General features: G+C 37.2%; 1 protein-coding gene across 9 annotated transcripts in view; it reads left to right on the top strand.

Moving 5' to 3' along the window:
• Positions 1-22: 22 nt before the first annotated feature.
• The window catches only part of METTL25 (methyltransferase like 25), a 65187-nt gene continuing 44345 nt past the window's right edge, over positions 23-20864 (top strand). For 4 of the 9 annotated variants that reach the window (XR_008233071.1, XM_052774287.1, XM_052774288.1 and 1 more), the window contains exons 1-4: positions 26-305; positions 8723-8890; positions 13766-13866; positions 19392-20024. Coding sequence is in view for 8 of the 9 variants with exons in the window: in XM_052774287.1 (XP_052630247.1) it covers positions 47-305; positions 8723-8890; positions 13766-13866; positions 19392-20024 (1161 nt within the window). In the remaining variant the exon portion in view is untranslated. Of the gene's footprint in view, positions 306-860; positions 1354-8722; positions 8891-13765; positions 13867-19391; positions 20025-20864 lie in introns of those variants that run through there. The other 5 variants (XM_052774286.1, XM_052774285.1, XM_052774291.1 and 2 more) reach the window with 3 other exon arrangements.

The raw sequence follows: 20864 nt of genomic DNA, 5'->3' as shown, positions 1-20864 counted from the left end.
CCGCCGGCGGCCCCGACGAGCCGAGCGCCGCCCGCCCGCCGTTGCCATGTCGCGACGGCCCGGCTGGCTGCCGCCCCAGCTATCGCCGGCGGCGGCGGCGGCGAGGCTGCGGCGGGCGGCCGGGTTCCTGGCGCGCGCGCTGCCCCTCTGCCGCGCCCACACGGTGGAGTTCTACACGGGCGGGCTGTGGGACCGCCTGGTGGCGCCTCCCCCCGCCGCCGTGCTGCGGGAGCTGCGCGCCGCCGGGCCACTGGCACTGCGGCGCCCCCTGGCGGAAGGCGGCGGCGCCGCGGCGGCGCTGTGGGGTGAGTGGGGCGGGGGGGGTGTCCGCCGGCCCCGCCGGAGGGCCCTGCTGTGGGGACGGGGACGGGGACGGGGACGGGGCCCGGTGGCGTTCGCGGCGCCGTTGCTCGGGGTTGGGGGGGTCGGGGGGGGGACAGGGGTGACGGCCCACAGAGCCGGCGTTGCGGCAGCGCGGGCTCCCGTGGCGGCACGGCGGGCTCCCGCGGCGCCTGGGCTGCTGGGGCCACCCGTGGGCCTCTCATGTGGTTGCCCGCCTCCGGCCGCCTCAGCGGGCGACGGTTTCTCTTCTCCCTCCTGAGACCTCCTCACTGTCCTCCTACCGACGTTTGGAATTATTGTCCGTGCTTTCATAAAACAGGAGAATTTCACACCGCTCTGCTTGAGCTGCTTTTTTTCCCCCCACGCGTTCAGCCACGGCCATTCCCGTGGCGGTTAGCCTGCTTTCAGCAGAACCCGCTCCCGCTTTTTCACGCCTGTGTTTGCACCAGCAGCGCTCGTCTCTTCCAGAGTAACGGGATGTATTCGGAGCCGTCGCGGTTCGGAGGAAGTATAGCCGCGGTGGGAGGAATTGCGCTTTAGGAGGCTCTCGGTAGTGACAGTTGTGATGGCGGTCTCATAAGTTTCATCCTGTTCGTTGGGGAACGAAATGAAACTCCTAACTGTCAGGCTCTTCGCTCTGACTAATTTCTGAAGAACTGAAGTAAAATGAACCAAAAAAAACCCCTCTACATGAGTGGAAAGATGTAACAGTTACGAGTCCTCCAAATGTTCAAACTCTGGAAGTGTGGAGGACAGCTGGAAAAGTCTTAAACACCGCTTTCCTCTATATCTGTAATGATGAGTGTCTGGCAAAGGAAGACAGAAAACAGTTTTATTTCTGACAAGACCTATTTAGGAAGCACTTCATATTTTTAGTAATTTTCAAGTAACTCAGGAGGAGGCCAGCTATGGAACTCTATTACTGAATTTACTGCAGTCCAAGTAGAAGGGAAACATACCAGTAACACGCTTTCAGGCAGAGCACAGAAATGAAGATAAAGCATCTGAAAGGTATAGTACTTGAGGGGACTGAGCCCAAGCAAAGAGATCAGTTTCAAAACTAAGGTAAAATCTCTGACAAAGCACTTAGCCGAGAAAAACCTGCATCATGCCAAAGCTTATGGAGCGTAGATAGCTCTCGCATAGCGATAGTTCTGAAATGCTACGTTAAATGACACGTGAGACAGGAAAGCACGTTAAGTGTAACAGAAGGGTCTGCAGAAAGTAGCATGTGGAGCTGTGTACTTTTTGGCATAGCAGGCAAGCTAAGATAATGATTTGGCTTTGGACAGAGATTGAAGAACTGTGAATTGCTACATCACTTGTAACGTTTCTCTCTTGGATTTAAAGACCTTCAAAATATTAACTGTAAGACTCATTTTTAAAGGGTTGAGGTATCTGGGAAAAAAACCCACAGAGTTTATTTGTGCATGAAAAAGACACTGGATTATGAATTAACTTTGAGAGCCAGATGGAAACAAGACAGTTGTCCAGTCTGCAAGCAAAAGTGTTGGGAAGCAGCGAGGAAAAACTTCTAATGTTTTTGACAGGTAATGTCAGAGTCAGAGCTGATTCAGAGCAACGGGACATAAAATTAAATGTAAATAGAGGCTGGAACAGCACTAATTATTCGCTGAAGTCATAAAAAAGAAAACACTAAAGGAAAATTACCCTGATCTTACCTGTTTCTATGGGAAAGCCCATGAAATGATGCAGACACTGAAGTGGTGGCCTGTAGAGTAGAAAGAGAATCAGGAAGGCAGAGTATTGTTTTGTAGTTTTTAAAATCAGAAAATCATTTAATGATCTATACTCAAAATGCATGTTACGGAATCCGGTACAGAAATTACTGGAACAAAAGGCACAATTTATGGCTAAAATGAAGCATGTGCTTTAGAAGGTTATGAAGCCTTCATGCTGTGGCTAAAATATAACATTTCTTTGGTTTCTGCAGGGATTACTTTTGCTCATTAAAAAAAAAAGAGAATTGCTCTTTTTTTCTAGCCTCAAAATTATAGTATGCTATTTAACATTTGTCAGGTTTTGACACACTCTCAAAATTTCTCCAGTATCATGACAAAATTGGAGGCACTGGGATCAAATGGGCATGTGTTTGCTGATTTGGTCGTTTGTGCCTGACTTGTTTGACTGCATGGTATCTGTCTATCCGGTCATATGATGAAAATACATTGTAGTAGAATACGAGTTTCTTAGTGAAGATACCTGCAAACATCTACCTGTATTTGAAAATGAACACACTATTAGCCTGTATTAAAGTTAGGATTGAGAAACTTGGTATCATAACTTACTTGAGTGCATTAGTACAACTTCATAACATTAGAGATCAGAAACCATTAGAGATCTTGAAACCCAACATAAACAGAAATGGCTCTTCCTTATATTCCTCTAAAATATTAACTGTTTGTGTGGTTGTTCTTCACAAGTATCAGATATTTCTGTCCTAGTTTCAGCTGAGATAGAGTTAATTGTTTTCCTAGTAGCTGGTACGGTGCTATGTTTTGAGTTCAGTATGCGAAGAATGTTGATAACACTGATGTTTTCAGTTGTTGCTAAGTAGTGTTTAGACTAAAGTCAAGGATTTTTCAGCTTCTCATGCCCAGCCAGCGAGAAAGCTGGAGGGGCGCAAGAAGTTGGCACAGGACACAGCCAGGGCACCTGACCTAAACTGGCCAACGGGGTATTCCATACCATGTGATGTCCCATCCAGTATAGGAACTGGGGAGTGGGGGGCAGGGATTCGCCGCTCGGGGACTGGCTGGGTGTCGGTCGGCGGGTGGTGAGCAATTGCACTGCGCATAATTTGTACATTCCAATCCTTTCATTATTGCTGTTGTCATTTTATTAGTGTTATCATTATCATTATTAGTTTCTCCTTTTCTGTTCTATTAGGCCGTTCTTATCTCAACCTGCGGGTTTTGCTTCTTTTTTCCCGATTTTCTCCCCCATCCCACTGGGTGGGGGGGAAGTGAGTGAGCGGCTGCGTGGTGCTTAGTTGCTGGCTGGGGTTAAACCACAACAACTTCAATGTTAGTTATTTAGATTTACCTTGAAATGGCTACTAAAAGGTTCTCATGCTATCATTCATAGAACTACCTTTTATTGGAGTGTGGCGATGAGCATAGATTTATTTTGCATGCTCAAATGACACTGTGGTCATGTACCCCAGATACTTTACTCAAAATATGCGTAAAATGACATTTTGATTTCACATGGTAAAACCTTTGCTTCGTAAGAGTTTGAGAAGTTTTACATTTATACATTCACAATCCCTAAACTATTATGAAAAGTTTTCTAGAATCTGTTCTAATAGGGATCCCAAATTAAATTATAGGGAAACATAAGCTACATTTGACAGAATTGATCTGAAAATGTGAAGTTGTCAGTTCCTACTCACATAGCTGTGCAAACTAAAAAGTAACATTATTGCAGATTGGCACGAAACTGTTATTCTGCACAATATTTTATGTTACTATAGGGATTTTGACAACTACATATGCTGAATAGAAGCTAGCAAGCAAGAAATTCTGTTGTACAGTATTATATGCAAGAAGATAATCATGTTACAGAATATTACACGTTCTGTAAATCAGTTTCAAAGAACATTTTCAGATACTCATCAGATGATATTTCATTATAATGACCATACAAAGGGTAGAACCCTTGTTTTCAGTTGTACCATACAAAAAAATTTCAGATCCATTTTTAGATATAGAAAACTGTTTTATATTTTTATACATCAAAAAGCTGACATTTGCCATACTGCATGTCATTTATCACGTCATTGCTGTAAATTGGACACAGGCATAGAAAAATCTGTGGTTTAAGTATTTTCATATTTTACTGTAAATTACTGTTTGTACCATAATTCCAATTTTTTTGCATATGTTTCTTTCCTCTGAAGATTTATTTGCAAATGTATGGACTGACTGGTTAAAAGACATATTAGATGTCATCTTGTGAGCAACCAAAGTAGAAACATTTTGAGAAAACTAACATTTTTAATATTCAAAAATAATAGTAATCTGATAACTGCCATTCCATAGCTTGAAGTCATGCTTCAGATACCTTAATATAGTTGTTTTTTTTCTTTTAATTGGCAAGCTGGAACAACAATTTAAATTTGGCAGGAGTGTTATTACAGATTATATACTAGTGATCGTGCATGAAATCCTACTAGCTCTGTTCATGTTCTTCCATCAGATAACTGAATTCAGGGAAATTATAGAACACTGGGTATTACTGCATTTAATATCAGTTAAGTGAGATTTGTAAGAAAAGTTAATATATTTTATGTCAGGTGCTGAAAAAGTGAAAGCAGGCAAGTGGTGGGTTTAGAAGCTTTTCATGAGTTCTGACAAAGAAGCAGAAAATTCTAAATTTCAATAATCAGTCTTTAACCTAGGAAAGTTACGAAGTTTCACGATAAGTTGTATTTGTGCAATATAGTGGGATCAGCAGGAAGTAATGTGAAAGGAAGATTGGGTTGCCAAATATTGTGAACTCTCATGTGCCGAATATTTGCTTATGCTGTTGACTTGGTGAGCTATTTGAAAGTTAGGTGGGAAAAATAAGGATAAATTTCTTCAAGGGTATATAGGTTTAATGATTTTCCTTGTCAGTGTCAGGGTGGTGTGGTGTAAGATGTGTATGTGCAGGGTTGATGATAGTTTTCTTTTTGTACTGTAGCAAGTTTGTATATGTAATTCACATGTTTATTTCCACAGTGGTTGTTGGCTGAAAGTTGCCAATGAGGTATATAATATGTATTCCTTACAGAGGAGATGAGAGATACTGGGTTTGCTGTGTTTTGGATGATGGCTGGTGTTGCAGAGGTGAGGTGTCTTAGGTGAATGGCATTCTTGCATTTAGTCATTTGGTAGATGTTAAGGGTATCACCATTACAATATCCAAGAAGTTGGTGTTCATCCAGTTTGAAGAAAGGTGACTATAGACCTTACAGTAGAAATGGATGGGAGAGCCCTAGCTTTCATTCCAGATAATAGCTTCAGTACAGTATTGATTAAACAAAATATTCAACTCATAGTAGCTTATGCAGGCGTGTCATCCTTGTGTGCGTATTTGTGCGCATTTTTTGAATTAACTGTTGTCTTCTCTGAATGACACCTCTGGATGAAGAGATATATATGCTGGCCTAGACCTTGTAGAAACTTCTGTTGGACTGGGATGCCATTCTGGGCTGAGATGGTAGGCAAGTCTGAAGCTTTGAAACAAACCTTTTCCAGTACCTATTTCTGTACCGTGCATTGGAGGGCTGGTATTAACATCGGCATAAGTGAGTTTATTTCCAATAAAGGAAACTAATGTACTTAAAGATCCTACCTATTGCAGTGAAACAAACATGCCGCAAGTATCGAAGTAGATCATGTTTATAAACAACATATAAGTACCTAATTTGTCAGTAACGTTTGCATTCATCTCTGCCTTTTGAACTAAAGCAAATACATAAATGTAATATTTATGACACCTGTAGGATATTTCAGGTTGGTTTATATTTTTTCTGTTTATTTCTACTAATACCATTGAAAGTTTACATTAAGAGCAATTCTAAGCTGCTTAATATTACTGGAAGAATGGATATATTAGTACACTTGGAGTCAACGAAAGCATCTTCTAATAGACTAGTTATGTGAAAGTGACATGTTTTTGTGAATTTTATTGCTATCCTGTTGCATGGAGGAAGAATGGCGTTATTTCTTCTTGCACCCCCAAGTATCTGATGCTACGGTAATGATAGAAAGCACATTTTTTTCCACTATTGATACAGTTCAGTGTATTTAAAATATAAAAGTCAATCAAAAACATCCAATATCTAGCCAGACATTTTGAAAAAATACTGCTTATAAACCAAAATGCATTTAATACATAGGTAATATACATGTATGAAAATGAAAATTACAAAACTCCAATTTTATTCAGATGTTTCTCATGCATCTCACATATGTTGAAGAAATACTTTGTAACAGCATGACATTCCAATGTATTTTCAAATCTCCTTTATTTCATATAATGTTATGCCATGAAGAAAAGAAGTGGATTTTGGGGGAAAGTTTTTTGCTTGATCGATTTTTGTTTTGTTTTGTCATAAAAGATTAGCCAGTGTATTTAAAAATATGTGCCAGTTGATAAAAAGATTGTATGTTTCAGTGTTATGTGCTCCAGTTTTCTAAAATGGAAAAAAAACCCCAAACCATACTGGTTACTGAGGAAATAAAATTTGGAGATAAAGAACAACATAAATGTGTATTAGAATGGGCCAGACTTTTCTCCAGTGTGTTATACTAAATACTATACTAATTCAAAGAAGTCGTAATATGCATGAAACAAAGTGGAACACCCACTTCTCATCAAGAAAATTAGATTTCTTCTTCACCTGGTAAAACTGCTGAGCAGCTGGCTGGTCAAAATATCCCTCTGCACCTTTTGACTTAATGTCTCATGTCTATCGGTTTCTCAAGAATTGTTGGCATATAATTGCTTGTTGAATCCCTTAAACCTTGTTCTTGACAGATTAGTGATTTCTTACCACTGCATCAGACCTAAAGATTTCTATGCATTTTACTGATTCAGACTACATTCATTTTGTGAATGTCTATAAATTTTCTGGAACGCTGTTCATTCGCAGAAAATCTAAAATAAGTTCAATGAGTGAACCCCCTGTTAAAAATGAACTGAAATTTTCTTCTTCAGCAATAACTCAAGCTGTGACAGTTTCTTGTAAGAACTCCTTGCATAAAATTTACCCAACAGAACTCAAAAATACTGTTTGTGTGTAGATTTTCACCTCCTTTTATGGTTTTTGAAACTTTGGGGGGGGGGGCGGAAGCGCAATTCTGTACATTGTCCAAAAGTGTTTGATTATCTTATCCCATTATATTAGTCTTTTCCATTATTTGCTTGATTTGAAGGTATAGTCAGAAAGGAAATTTATTTTTCTTCAGTCATTTCAAAATGCACGCATCTAATTTCTTATCTTCCTCTAACATATCTCCACAGAGACATTGGAAAACAAAATTACCACTTCTCCCTAAAAACTTTGCAGTCTATTCTGGTTTAGTGTTTCTCTTTGTTTCTGTTCTCTAGTATCATGTTACACCCTTATCCTTTATGAAGGTTCACTAACTAAAAGTTACTGGATGTTCAGAAGTTCAAATAAGAAAGTCTTTTATAGAGAAAGGTGGCTTGCTTTCTAATTTTGTCGTAGAGAGGAGTAAGAAGCGCCATGCAGAAACTGAAATAATATTAATTCTGGTCATAGCTTAGACAATATTGATTCTTTCTTAGGTCCAAAGTTTGGTTGCTGGACTTAAGCCTTTGTAGCATAATACTATGAAAATTAACATGTTGACACTATTGGGACTGTTTTCAATAAATTGTAATATATGCATGACCTTTAATTGTTGTCATGCAAGAAAATTAAGAGTATTAGAGGTGAGGTCAATTAAAAACAGCTGTATCTGTTGTCATGCAGGTGGGTAGGCCAGATTCAGGAAAGCTACTGTGCTAGGTATGTGCTTGCTCAACATCTACCCATAAGACAAAAGGCAAACCAGGAGATATTTTCTAAATCTTTGTAACTGTTTGTTTGCTGGACTGCTTAGCTTTTATATATTTTAAAAGAATTACAAAATTATTAGCAAAGCTATGTAGAATTCACAAATAGTTTTAGCTGAAATAGAGAGGAATTAGACAATACAAAACCATCTCAGAATTAATAAATGATTCATACCAATATGTTTCACCTAGAAATAAGTGTACATTTTTGAAACTTAAGAACTAAGTAATACCAAACTGAAGCATTTCATCCTGAGTCAAACAAAATATGCATTGGAATCTAACTTTGGCTCACACCTGATTGGTAATAAAAATTAATTTAATTCTCCCAGCAGATTCACCAGTTACAAAGCAGCTTGGAAAGTATGTGAATATGGTGATTGTAAATCAAAACAGTTCATATATTGAACAGCTGCATTTCTTAAAAAATCTAGTAGTGTGTGTTGTCAGATGGGGATGATTAGGAAATGTATAATGAGCAAGTTTGTAAACAAAAGAGAAGTGATAATGTTGCCTGAATTCTCTTGTTGATTATACTAAAGTAGCTCTGCTAAAACAATAGATTTTTCCACATTTACACTAGTTCAGATAAGAGCGAAATTTGACTGCAGTTCTGAAGGGGGAATACAGCTGAAGAAAAATAATGAGTTTTCCCACTTATGGAAGCAAAGTAAATGGTTACTTCTGTCTGATACCAAGAATTTATTGCTTGTAGTTCTCTGTCAGCACTATTACAGAGATGTTAAGCACTGTTGACAGAAATCTTTTCTTTTTCTTTTCTGTACAGATGATGACGACATGTTTTCCGATGTGTTTTGTGAAAACTCTAAGAAGCTTATCAATGTACATTTGTTTGCCTTGGCTGCTAAATATTATTCTTTGTCCAGCCTTGGAGTGTGTACCCCGTTAGAAGATGTACTTGAAGCACTGAGAGGAGACAATCAAGGAACAACAGGTATATTTACATTTGTATTTAAATTTTTACTTATTCACTATAGGACCTTTGGTTTTGGAGAGTGGTTTGTTGGGTTTTCTTCCTACATGCTTCTCACTTCAATTTTCATTTGTTCCTAGATAGTTTCTTCATTGCCTTTGTTTAGAAAATGGATTCTCTTACTAAAATTTGAGCAAAGAGGTCACAGCGTTCAGTACCTATAGACCCTTCCTGAGATTCAGTTTTAAAGGGGATGAGATAGACAAGCAGGCACATCATTTTTTGAGATATCTTGTTAATTCCCTTTGTTTTTCTTCTCCTTAAGCAGCAGGAATCATGGTTGCTAGTCTTGCTTTCTTTTAAAAGTCTCACCCTAAAATCTGGCAAGTGGGTTTTCATGTTACATCTTTTGTTTAATATTAAATATGTGCTTTGGCGTTTAGCTGAATATGGTCCAATAAGTGTTTGATGTCTCAAAAAAATTCATTTTTATTCATTCTGTATGTTTTGGACCAATACCAATTATATGTCATAAAACTAGAGTGATTTCATTTTCTGTAGTTAAAGACGTTGAATTAAAACACTCTCAAGTTGGCATCGAGTTGGACACTGGAAGTCTTACCCTTCATTATATTTTTTGTATCAGATGATAAACTGGCATTTATACTTACTTGGACTGCTGTAATTTTCACTGAAAACGTGCTTTTCATGGAGTCCTCAATCTTTATAGATTTGTCACTGTCTTTCAGATTTGTCATTAGTTTTTCAGAGACAGACTGAGCAGCTCTCTGTCTTTGCCTTCTAGTGTGTTTCATCTCTGTAATATGTTAAAACTCTGATGTTTCTTATCCTAAGTGATAGCACCATTATATATATGTTGTGCATCTCTCCCGTTTTCTACAGCAATCTTCTCTTTCCAATTTTGCCATTTTCCATGATTGGCTCCCCAGTTTTTCATTTCTTCAGAAGTACTAAAATGCTATAGCTAAGATAGTCTTAATGGGTTGTTGTGCATTGGTCTTACTTCCTGGCTTCTTTCCTTTTGCCCTTCTTTCATCTGAAGCCCTTTTTTCTTGTTTGACAACTGCATGCTGCTTTTCTTCTGCTTGCTTTTTAGCTCTTTTCATTTTTATTATGCTCTCATTCCCTGTGTTCCGCTTAATTTTCTGTAATTCTCTAGTTCTACTTTGTTATCCTTGTGCTTGAGTTCATATCTGGATTAGCTTTCTTAGACAAAACTACAAGGATTCTTTCATCTTCTTGTCATGCAGAATGGAGCATCAGGATAAGGCAGTTGCTGAGTATTTTATTCTGTGTCTTGCAGGAGTGCTGCTCAGTTGGGTAACTCAGGCCTGGGTTTGTGATGCAGTAATTCTAAATTGTTCTTTATAGAAAAAATAAAACGTGTTCCAAATGTATGCAATGGTATTATAATTCAAAACCTTTGTGTTGAATTGGCAGTAAGAATCAGTTAAATTAACTTAATTGAAGTTCCTGGTAATCATTTGGCAGAAGCAAAATACCAAATTACGGATTCATAACGTGCAAGTTGCCAAATGAAAGTTGTGATCTTTTAACTTAAGCTGTTTTAGATATTTTGGACTTAATTCTGTATTTCAGAAAATATATTCATTTCCTGACATACTAAAGCTTGCAAGTCAAAAGAAGTGTGAGTCTGAGAAAATTGGCAACTTTACCATGGCCTTGCTCATATTCTGAAAAGTATGCATCAGGATAATTCCATTTATGTTTCAGATGTTTTTAATACATTTTCTTGTTCTAAGACAAACATGCTTATGAGCCTATTCCCACAGTTTGCATACTTGCATAGCTCTCTAACTTCTTCACCATCTTAACGTAGACATATTGCTGTCCTTCCTTGGAATAATTGGTAAGCACAAACATTTCAAGCATACTGTGGACACAGCTGCTCAGAATGGAGTTCTGAGTCTAAGGGGCTTTCTCCATTGCTTCCTAATGAAGGTCATTGTGGTCCTTACAGCACCATCAGGTTGCTTGCACCGAGCCCATGGGGTCCAGAAGAGCCTGGCCCAAGGGGAGGAAGCCAGCAGGAAGAATTTATCTTGTTACACGTCCACATCCGATATAAGAAGTGAGGGTTGTTACAGTACTGGATTAAGAGTACTCTCTACATTTGCAATGTGTTTATCGCCAAGGTAGTAGTCATGCAATGACTGTTAACAAATCTGTCTTTAAATGCTATATACTGGATATCACTCTGCCTCAATGTTTTTTTTTAGTATATGGTTATCCTGGTCCCTCACTCGGGCTTATGGAATTAAATCATAGTAGTGTAACTTCTGTATAGGTGGTGTTGTCTGGTGTGGACTGTGAATTTTTTTTTTTTTATCTGGTATATCTGAATTCCCACAGGTAGTTGGGGTATAAAACCCCTGCACCCTGCCATAGGAGATCTTAGGAAGATCTGTGTTAGCCCTGTATAAAGGACAGTCTCTCCTTAATTTGTTCAGCTTCACAACTAAAGATGTAGCTGTAAATGGCATTACAGAGTTGAAGCAGTTTTTCAAATGGAAAGCAGCTACCTGTGCTAGGGATTCACAGTGGAAATGAGTACTATTTCAGTACCAGCTAAAACTAGTAACATTAAGCGTTCTGTTACTCTATTATATCAAGGGTACTTCTGTGAAGTATTCGAACCCCACTTTCTTTTTTCACCACAAAAGGAGATGGATCTCTAAATTTCTTATGGTTTTTGAAATTAGTATTTGTTCTGCTTGCATCAGTTATACACATAATAAGGAAATCTACATGTATGATTATTTGTTTCAGGAAAGTAATTTTGTGATAGCAGAATGAATTTACACAGTTTGTTTAAAACTAGTATATATATTTTTTTCAAATTTGCAGTTGTCTTGGCAATATAAAACAGCCCCCAAATACATTTTTTCTATTAGATTGCAATATGACTGATTGTTTTTCAAAATAATGCTAAAAAATCTATCAGAATTTTGCAGAAAAAAATCCATAATTTTCTGCACAGTATCATTTTTCCTGAGCTGAAATACAAGCAGAGTGCTCATTCTGCAAAAGGTAGGAAAAGAAGTCTAAAAATGGTTAAGAAACTTTAGTAGCTAAGATGATAAATACTTTATATATGTAGGTATAAGCAAACTATGATTTTTCTGTGTGGAACCTCAGCTTTTGTAAGTTGGGTCTTGTTTCTGGATTTCTGGATTCCTTCCATGTTTGAAATACTTATTTGACGTTAAGTTGGGTCTTGTTTCTGGATTTCTGGATTTCTTCCATGTTTGAAATACTTAATTTGGCTTAAGTACTCTCTGAAATGGTACTTCACACAGCATTACCCAATTCAGTCTTTTGAGTTCATACTATACCGAAGAGTAAAAGGTGCAGTATGTGGTGATAGTTCAAAGTGACAGTGCTGCTTTGGAGAACAGTCAAACAACTTTTACTTCTGTCAAGAAGTTAAATGTCTGTTTCTTCCTGCTACCATTCTGCCTCTTCTTCTGATGAGCCTATCCAGGCACTAAAATGTTCAAATATAAACAAAAAAAGAGACTTTTTAAAAATTTTTTTTTTCTGTCTTTTTTCTTTCTTTTGAAATGCTTACAAATTAAGAGGTTTTTAGGGCACCGGGTAGATATTCACAATTTGAAAGTTAAGGCGAATCTTTAGTGAAATGACAAACACTTGTTTCTGCTATTTGTTTTGTTTAAAAGTATTTTAGTCTATTTTTTTTCTTTTGTCAGTTCATACAGTCTATATTAGATTTTAAGTATTGTCATAACAGTTTATTATAAAAAACCAGATGTTTAAGAAATGGAGAGATCCTGTGGGTTTGGGGAAAAATAGAGAAAACATTAGGTTTCTCATGAGCTCAGTTCAATTCCCTACTCTCTTCTAAAGAAGTAACACTCTTGGCTCTGTTCCCAGCATGATCTGATCAAGGAATGAACATAGTTTTTGTCTAATGATCAGTTTCTGGACAGTTGAACACATACTGTGCAAAAAGCAGAGAACAGGAAAGTATATTAATCTGCCTAGTCATGTAGAAAAGTCTTGTTTTCTAGGAGCATACTCATCAGTAACGGTCCAGTTTCTTCTGCCATCACTCAGACTTACAAATATTTCCATCAATTTAACTTAGAGCCAAGTGTACTGTAGTGTTGGTCACCTATGAGAAATGTGTGGGTTTCTCCCAAGGGAGTGACTTCTGAGCTCCTCCTTTGGTTGGGGGATGTAGGGATTAGCAAGTGGGTGCTTCGTATTCTCCGCAAGCATTAAACCCGTGGCAGAGATTGACTCCATCTCATTAACACATTCTCCAGCAACACTGAAATGAGTGATTTTGTACCATAAAGATGTAGTAGTTCTATAACCCATCTATAGGTTAAAAAAATAAAGGTGCATCTTCCTTTGAGTTTCCCCAACATCACTCATAACTTTCATTTGAGACATCTTCCACTTGATATTGTGGTCAAATCTGTATAATTAACAAGCCATACTGTGTGATTATTAATTGTCTCTGCCCTTATATTTCACCTATGTAAAGGTAAATGTGATAAATGACACAAAAATAAATATTTTTGAATGAACAGGAAGAACAATTTTATAGTAGTAGCTATTGTCTAATATTTGGTCAGGTATTAGATATGCTACATCTTAAAACTACACCAACAGTACTAAGTTTTACAGTGTGGAATTTTACTAATTCATCTGTAATTCAGAAGTTTAGTCTTGTAATAATTTAATGAGTTTTTAATTAAAAATTACTATCCTTAAAATATAAAAATACTATAGCATATTTTTAGGCTGGTATTTTTTCTGATTGATTAGAAATCTTTATTATTATAGGTTGTGTTAATGTGTATGTATTTTCTTAATCTGATACAGGTATCAAAACTGATGAGTTTATGAATAATAAGAAATCACATGAAGTGCAGGTGATGTCAGAGCTGGTAGACAACATAGCGAATTACTGTGGTATAAAGCAGGTAAGAAAGCATTTCCTACTGTGTGTTACCTTGTACCTTCCAAATTATTCTCCTTATTGTGTTTGAGTACATAATTTTGATATTCTGTTACTGCTGTTCTTATTTTTCCTGTAGATAATTGTACCTAAAGAACAATTAGGGCCAAGAACCTTTACAGCCAAGCTGAAGGACAATTTTGTTTACAAATGTATCATTCCAAAGGAGCTGCCTTTCATTGAGTCATAATCATTTTATGACTCATGAAAAATATTAAGAAATTATAATCATCCTCTATATGTTGAGCAGCTAAAAATTGTACTGCTTTTTGCTATACGCGAGTACTGCCATGTTTATCAGTATTATAGTGCTGGGAATTTACCATAAGCATCACTAGGAGAGCAAAACTTCGTTCTTCTTCTGTCAGGCACACAAGAGTGCCACATAGAGACCCAAGTAGAAGATCTGAGAAATTTTGAAAGCTCATCTTATTCTGGCACAAGAAATTTAAATTGTTTCCTATTGTTTAATGCTGTTCACCTTTATTTAACATGGGTTGTTTAATTAGGAATTTAGTTATGACCTTTTTAGTTTGAAGAGAGACCAGATTAAGCAGAGATTTATGTAGCAGAGTGTGCATAAAATACATTTGGTAGAACACATGTGAGATTTGGACACCCAACACCATTACCACCCAGTGATTACTCTATGAGTTGGCCGTTTCATACATCAGATGGCAAGTTCATCCTTGGATGGTGAAGAATTGCAGGATTCCTTTCTGAAACTTGATTGTAACTTATCCTTTCTTTTTAGCATGTAATTGTGATTGCACAGTGCACTAGATCACTGTTGCATTAAAACCTCGTAGATGTTCACTTGTGGATCTGTTGGCAATACTTGAGTACCATATTTCACATTCTATTAGACAAAAGTACACCAATACCATTTCCTTGTTTTACATACAAGTAATTTTTCTGTAAGCTTTTTAAATGTTAAACTTTCTGTTAGATGCCATGTCTCAGACCTTTGTTGTGGTAATAACTAAGTATTACTAAGTATCTGGGTGAACTGAGTTGGTTTAATCATTTTAACCTCTATAATGCTAGTAACTGGCTAATGTAGCTTCATCCTCGCTTTAAACTGTAGATGACTAGTGACTGTGGACACTGCATTTGATTCCTTTCTACATCTGAGCTGCACTTGCTTTCTGTGCAAGGGGCTGTAAGTGTAAATGGAGACCAATTTCCTCCAGCCTAATACTTGTTCCCACAAAGATTTGTGGAGAACAAACTATATTTGTTTAAAACCAAAGATTAATAAGGTATGTGCCCAGATTTTATGCTGAACATATTCCCTCTGAGCCTTTTTTTTCCCTAAGTAAATACGTCTGAGTATAGTTTCAAATTAACATATTGGTTGTAAGGGGGAAGAGACAACTGCAGTTGGGCAGGCCAGGTCTGTATTACCATGGTCTCTGGTGTATCTCGTCCCCCATACTGTGCCTGGCCTTTGAAATGGGAGAGTGCTAGTTGGCCTGCTTCATCCCTGCACCAGGGGGGCTGCTCAAAATTAATGGTGTGGCCAGCTGAGTGCTGGGGGTAGAGTACATGGCCGTGCTTTGTTCTGGTTAGTGGTAGAGATGTAACTGCAGCGTCCTGAGTTGCTGCTGCTGCCACCACAGACCGAAGGGCAGGCCCCAAAACTTGGGTTCAGCTCCGAGTTGCTGAAGCTGAACTTTGATTAGAAAGTTATTTGGCTCAGGCTGAGTTTAATTTAGATAATGTAAATGATGCGGTACTCTTGATAGGTTTGGGTCAGGCCTGTGGCATCCTTGAAAACAGAGATCAAAACTCTGAATCCTGACCATCTGTTTTGTGAGGAACGACTGACGAAGGCAAAGTTTTAAGCAGTCTTCTCCTTACAACTGGGATTACCAAGTAAATAGAGAGCTGCAATTCAGGCCAAATATTACTGGATGAGATGCAGTCAATTTGTGAGCATCTGCGATCGCTTACAGCGATGGAAGGCGATCTCTCCAGCAACTCTTTCAAGAGCCAGCCGCAGTGACAAGTGTGGGTGCCCTCAACAGCCCTAAAGTGGATGCACTCTGTAAAGAATAGAAATACAGTAGCAGCAGATTTGTGAAAGTAATTTCTTCTATCATTAGCATGTTTTTTGCCTTGCTTAGCTTTTGCTTCAGGCAAGTATTAGTTGTTCAAGTGTTGAAGACTTTCACGTACTGAAAAAGCTGTAGGAGAGCGTAGTTTGCTTATAATGCAATACTAAGTGTTCTCTGGAAGGTGGTGTTTCATATAGCATTTTCATTTAGATTTTAAATAGTTCCTGTGAGATTCAGGAATGAAAGGAAAGGAAAACCCACGTTCGGAGAGTAAAAAAGTAGAGCCACCTTAATGACCTAACCTAAGTCCCGATGTAGCTGGTAATAAAATCTCAAACCAATCATTATTAAGTATGTGTCAATATGCTGCAATTTCATCCAGTGATTATGCACTTTTATCAGATGGCTTGGAGTATCTTTATACAAAGGATTATTTTCTGTTTATTTTTTGAAAAAATTGTAACATTTAATGAAAAATATTATTGCAGTATGTCACTGAATATGAAATGCTGACTGCTCTATATTAACTTTTTTCCATTTTAGTCATACACTGTAACAAAATTTATTTGTGCAAAGTTACAAATCCCTAATATATGAAAAGAGCTTTCCAGTTACATTAAAAAAAAAAAAAAGAAAAGGCTCCTTCTCAGTTATTAAAAAGCAACTCCTTTTGTTTTGGTTACCTTTCAACTTAAAAAAATATAGAAATTGTAAAGTTTTAGGAGAGTTTTTTCCTTATTGATTTTTTTTCTGTCCTTCTCGCAAAACAAAATATATGCAACATTTAATTAAAAAATCTAGAGCTATGAAAACACAACACATGTTTTACAACAGCACGTGTCCTCAGGGTGTTTCTTTCAGATATTACAGATCACTGACAGCTTGAAAAATGCCCTCCATTTCACCTCCATACCCATGATGTATAATGGGTGGTAGAGGATATTGCTCTCCTGTGGTATTTTATAATGTAGTATAATAAATAGTAAAATGAGAATAAAAGCAAAAATTTTATTACTATTGTAATCACTTCTAGGTTAATGATTTGAATTAAAACATTAAAGCAAACTAACTAAAGGGGTTTTTTTCAGTTGTTTACTGCCCCTTTTAAGCATTGTTCCTATTGTACAATTGGAACTTCATTTTGTAAAGAAGTTCTTGATTAAACTATGAAAAGAAGTCAGTGATGATTCTTCTTTGTTTAAATGCACATTTTTTTTCTTTAATGTATTTGTGAAAGTTTTCCTTGGAAATTGCAACATGTGCAGCAAAAGTTGCAATGTGTAATGTAAGTATGATATAATTCTGCATTCAGCATCCATTAAATTTGTGATTTGGTGCTGGGAAATGTTGGAATGCTTCTGGAAACAAAGTTCTTGATTATGCTGTGCCAGAAACTGTGTTTAAACATAGTACCCAACTCACTATGGACAAGACCTTTGGAGTCCATTATATCATGGAAATTTCATTTTGAAAGTTCATGCTTGGCAGATACGCTATGGATTGCTGATTACCTTTCCTTATGTAATCAAGGGAAGGTAAAGCAGGGATTAATTTAATGCCGTCTATTTGTTTAGCACAAGATCATTGCCTTCGTATTTCTAGTCAAATTTTCCTTTCGTTTTAAAACTATTCTCCCAGTGCTAATTTAACAATATATTACTAGTTTCTTTTTACTTGGAAACAACTGAAAAAACCTTACCCAAACAGCAGTTTGTCTTTACAGCCACTAGAGGTCACACATAGGAGTTGGGAATAATTCACTAGCTGACTCTTGTGTCCAAATGCTGCCTTTCACAGAAATAATTAAAAACGTTGTAGAAGTGGAGGTGTGCATGTTCTGCATAATAGTAGTATCTGTTACATAAAATAGTGGGTAAAGTTATTCCTTGAACACTTTTCTTTCCTTCACTTTTAAATAATCTAGGAGAATACTGGTGATAAATGTGATGAATAAATGTCACTTTCAAAAAGTATGCTTAGATTATATCAATTCTATTTCACTAAATCCACTCCTGTACTGATTTCATTCAAGAAATTTGAGGATTGTAGCATACCTAGATGGCAAATATGCAGCAATATCACATGATGAGTGCAGATGAGAAAGCCACGTGCAGCCTGGGTAAACGATTTTTACCTAATAGTGTGTATTCTCCACTGTTTTACGTAGTCTTTAGTGACATTGCTTCAAATTTTTCTTTCTAATTCCACGGCTGTACAAATCTTTAACTTTCTTAGAATAAGGAATAAATCTTTCATTTCAGTAAGAGTATTGCTGTACTGAGTATTCTTACCTGGTAAAAAACTATGCAGTTGAGTTTAAGATGGATCCATGTAGTGTATGCTGCTATTTGGACTTACAAATATCAATGTAAGCTTTCCTAAGAACGCGTGACAGACCAAGAACAAGACCTACATGTTCTTGAATCAAACACTTTCAGGAATATGTAGAAAGAAGTCATTATATCTAGTCAATATAGTTTTTGGTAGATACCTGAACAGAAGCAAACATTATCATTTTCTTTCCTTAGAGAAATGTCACTCTGCCTATTCTTGTAAAATATTTTGTTATATATTTTTTACAAATTAAAACACACATGATATAAAACAGTAGTTATGTGCTTAAAGGTTTCAGGTTACCCTTGTTTCTGCTACTACCGTGTATAGTGTTTTCCTTCCTGTGTTATATCAGTCACTGATCTAGCACATGCTATCAACTATGAGACAAACTAAACCTGTCAGCTAGTTATCCCTTCTATTTACTCCTCCTTCCAGAACAGGCAGTGGAAAGCACGTGACGTACGAGCCCCTTAGTTTTATTACAAAAGCATCCTCATGTTAATCAAAGCTGTATGGATCATTTTCACAGAATGGGAAAGCGGTATAAATAAGCGTTCTGACATAAAGGGGGATATCAATATCACCTGTCTTTAGGTCACATCTGAAGTGATTAAGTCAGGCACCGAATCTGAAGATGCTTATTTCTGTACACCTAGTGGTAGTAGGCTCCTCAGTATGGTAGTTAGGTGCCTAAAGCTAAATACTGTGAACACTTTCTTTGCTAACTTTATAGTCTGACCCAGTTTAGCAAGGGCAGGTGGTGGTGGTTTATGGTTATTTTCTTTAGCAGGAAGAAGTTCTGTGTCAAAAAATATACTGAAAGTCTTTCCCAGAAGAGTCAGGACATGTGCATTGCATAAGCATTGCAGTGTCTGTTTTCTGGAGCAAATCATTTAAGACTTAGCCTGTGTTTTAAAGTCAGAAGGTGGACCAACAAAGCAAAAGAACTAAGTGTATTAGGAGGGATGATACTGATAAGGTGGGTATTAAATCCATGCTTAAATTCTTAGGGAATTATTTTGCTTTTGATTGAAGTGTATCTTGTTGCTCATTAATATAGCAAATTTTATTTTCTTTTTTCCCCATTATCTAGGTAATTGATATAGGTTCTGGAAAAGGCTACTTGAGTTCATTTTTGTCCATGCAATATAACTTAAAAGTTTATGGAATTGACTCCTCAAACACCAACACTAATGGTGCTCATGAAAGGAACAGAAAATTGAAGAAACACTGGAGAGCGTATCAGAGTCGAGGAAGAGCAAACCTCAAAAGCCAGAGGTTGGAAAAGGCAAATGACAGGCCAGTGGAAAATGAAGTTAAATGTAAAGCAATCATTGAAAAGCCCTTAAATAATGACAGCAGTCTTCAAAGTCAGGACCAAGGGACTATCCAAGATTTAGTTCCTTCTTGTGGTTTCACAGAAATAGCTACATCTGAAACCAGCAAACAAACTGAAGTTGATTTGGTGGCGCGGACACAGTCTGATGAAAGCAAACTTTCTGAAGAGGTTCTTGCTATTTTAAATGTTCTGCCTGCTGATGCTGTAGAAGTTTTTTCTTCATCTCAGTGTAACTGTGGGGAACTCTGTGAAGAAGAAAAGGCACAAAGAAAAATGGCATCTCTCAAGGCTAAAGCAAGCAAGTCGAGTGAATCAAACCTGTATTTTCCATTGACCTCTTGCATCACTGCAGAAACAGAACTCAGTGACATCATAACAGATCTGGAGGTTATTTTACTAATATTTGAAGTAGATTGTCTATTGTCTTTATATTGCCCTTTTCGTATGTACATACTGTTTGCTGGATGTACATAGAATGCTGTCAGTGGTGTAAATGAATATTCTGGCCCACTAATGTTTTTCAGCCAGTTAGCGGAAGTATGTCTAGTGGATTGTTTTTCTATTTTAATATATGTGTTGGGATTATTTTGAATTCGTAAAGCAGCCTTTAGAATTTATGGGGTAGATAATAATCAGTTGTCAAAGTTAACAGCATACATATTAGCGCATTCAGGCATTTTACAATTGTGGTTATAGATAACATCTAATTATTATGAAAAGAGTTATATTTACCAGGTAGATGGATATATTAAGCACTGGAATTTAAATTTTCTTGAAATTTCTTACTTTTAAAGTTTTATATTTTTGTAATTTCAATTGAACTTTGAAGGCATTGGAGAATTTATTTACTATGTATACTACTCAGCATAAAGAGTTTGTAAAGAGCCCTATTTGCAAATAATGTTTTTATATTTTGACTTTTCAGAGTTACTTTAAATTCATCTAGTAATTTACTAGCTGGCAGGGATTGTGTCTACACAAACAAGCCCAAGCTCAGCTGCCCAAAGACAGTGACACAAGTCTGGAAGCTGTGTGGCTGTTTAGTTGCTATGCCTGAGCTAACGTACATTGATTGGGTACATACATTCAGTCTTTTATGGAAAGATAAAAACTTGTCTGTGTTCGGTAGTAACTGAACTGTTATATTCAGGGGTGTAATTCATCTCTGATTCAAGACCATAGGCTTGTGCTGATGGCCCTATAACTTGAGCTAATAAATCCTACTGA

The sequence above is a fragment of the Harpia harpyja genome, chromosome 23 (assembly GCF_026419915.1).
Source record: "Harpia harpyja isolate bHarHar1 chromosome 23, bHarHar1 primary haplotype, whole genome shotgun sequence".
Taxonomy (NCBI): domain Eukaryota; kingdom Metazoa; phylum Chordata; class Aves; order Accipitriformes; family Accipitridae; genus Harpia; species Harpia harpyja.
This window is presented reverse-complemented; position numbering and strand designations above follow the sequence as displayed.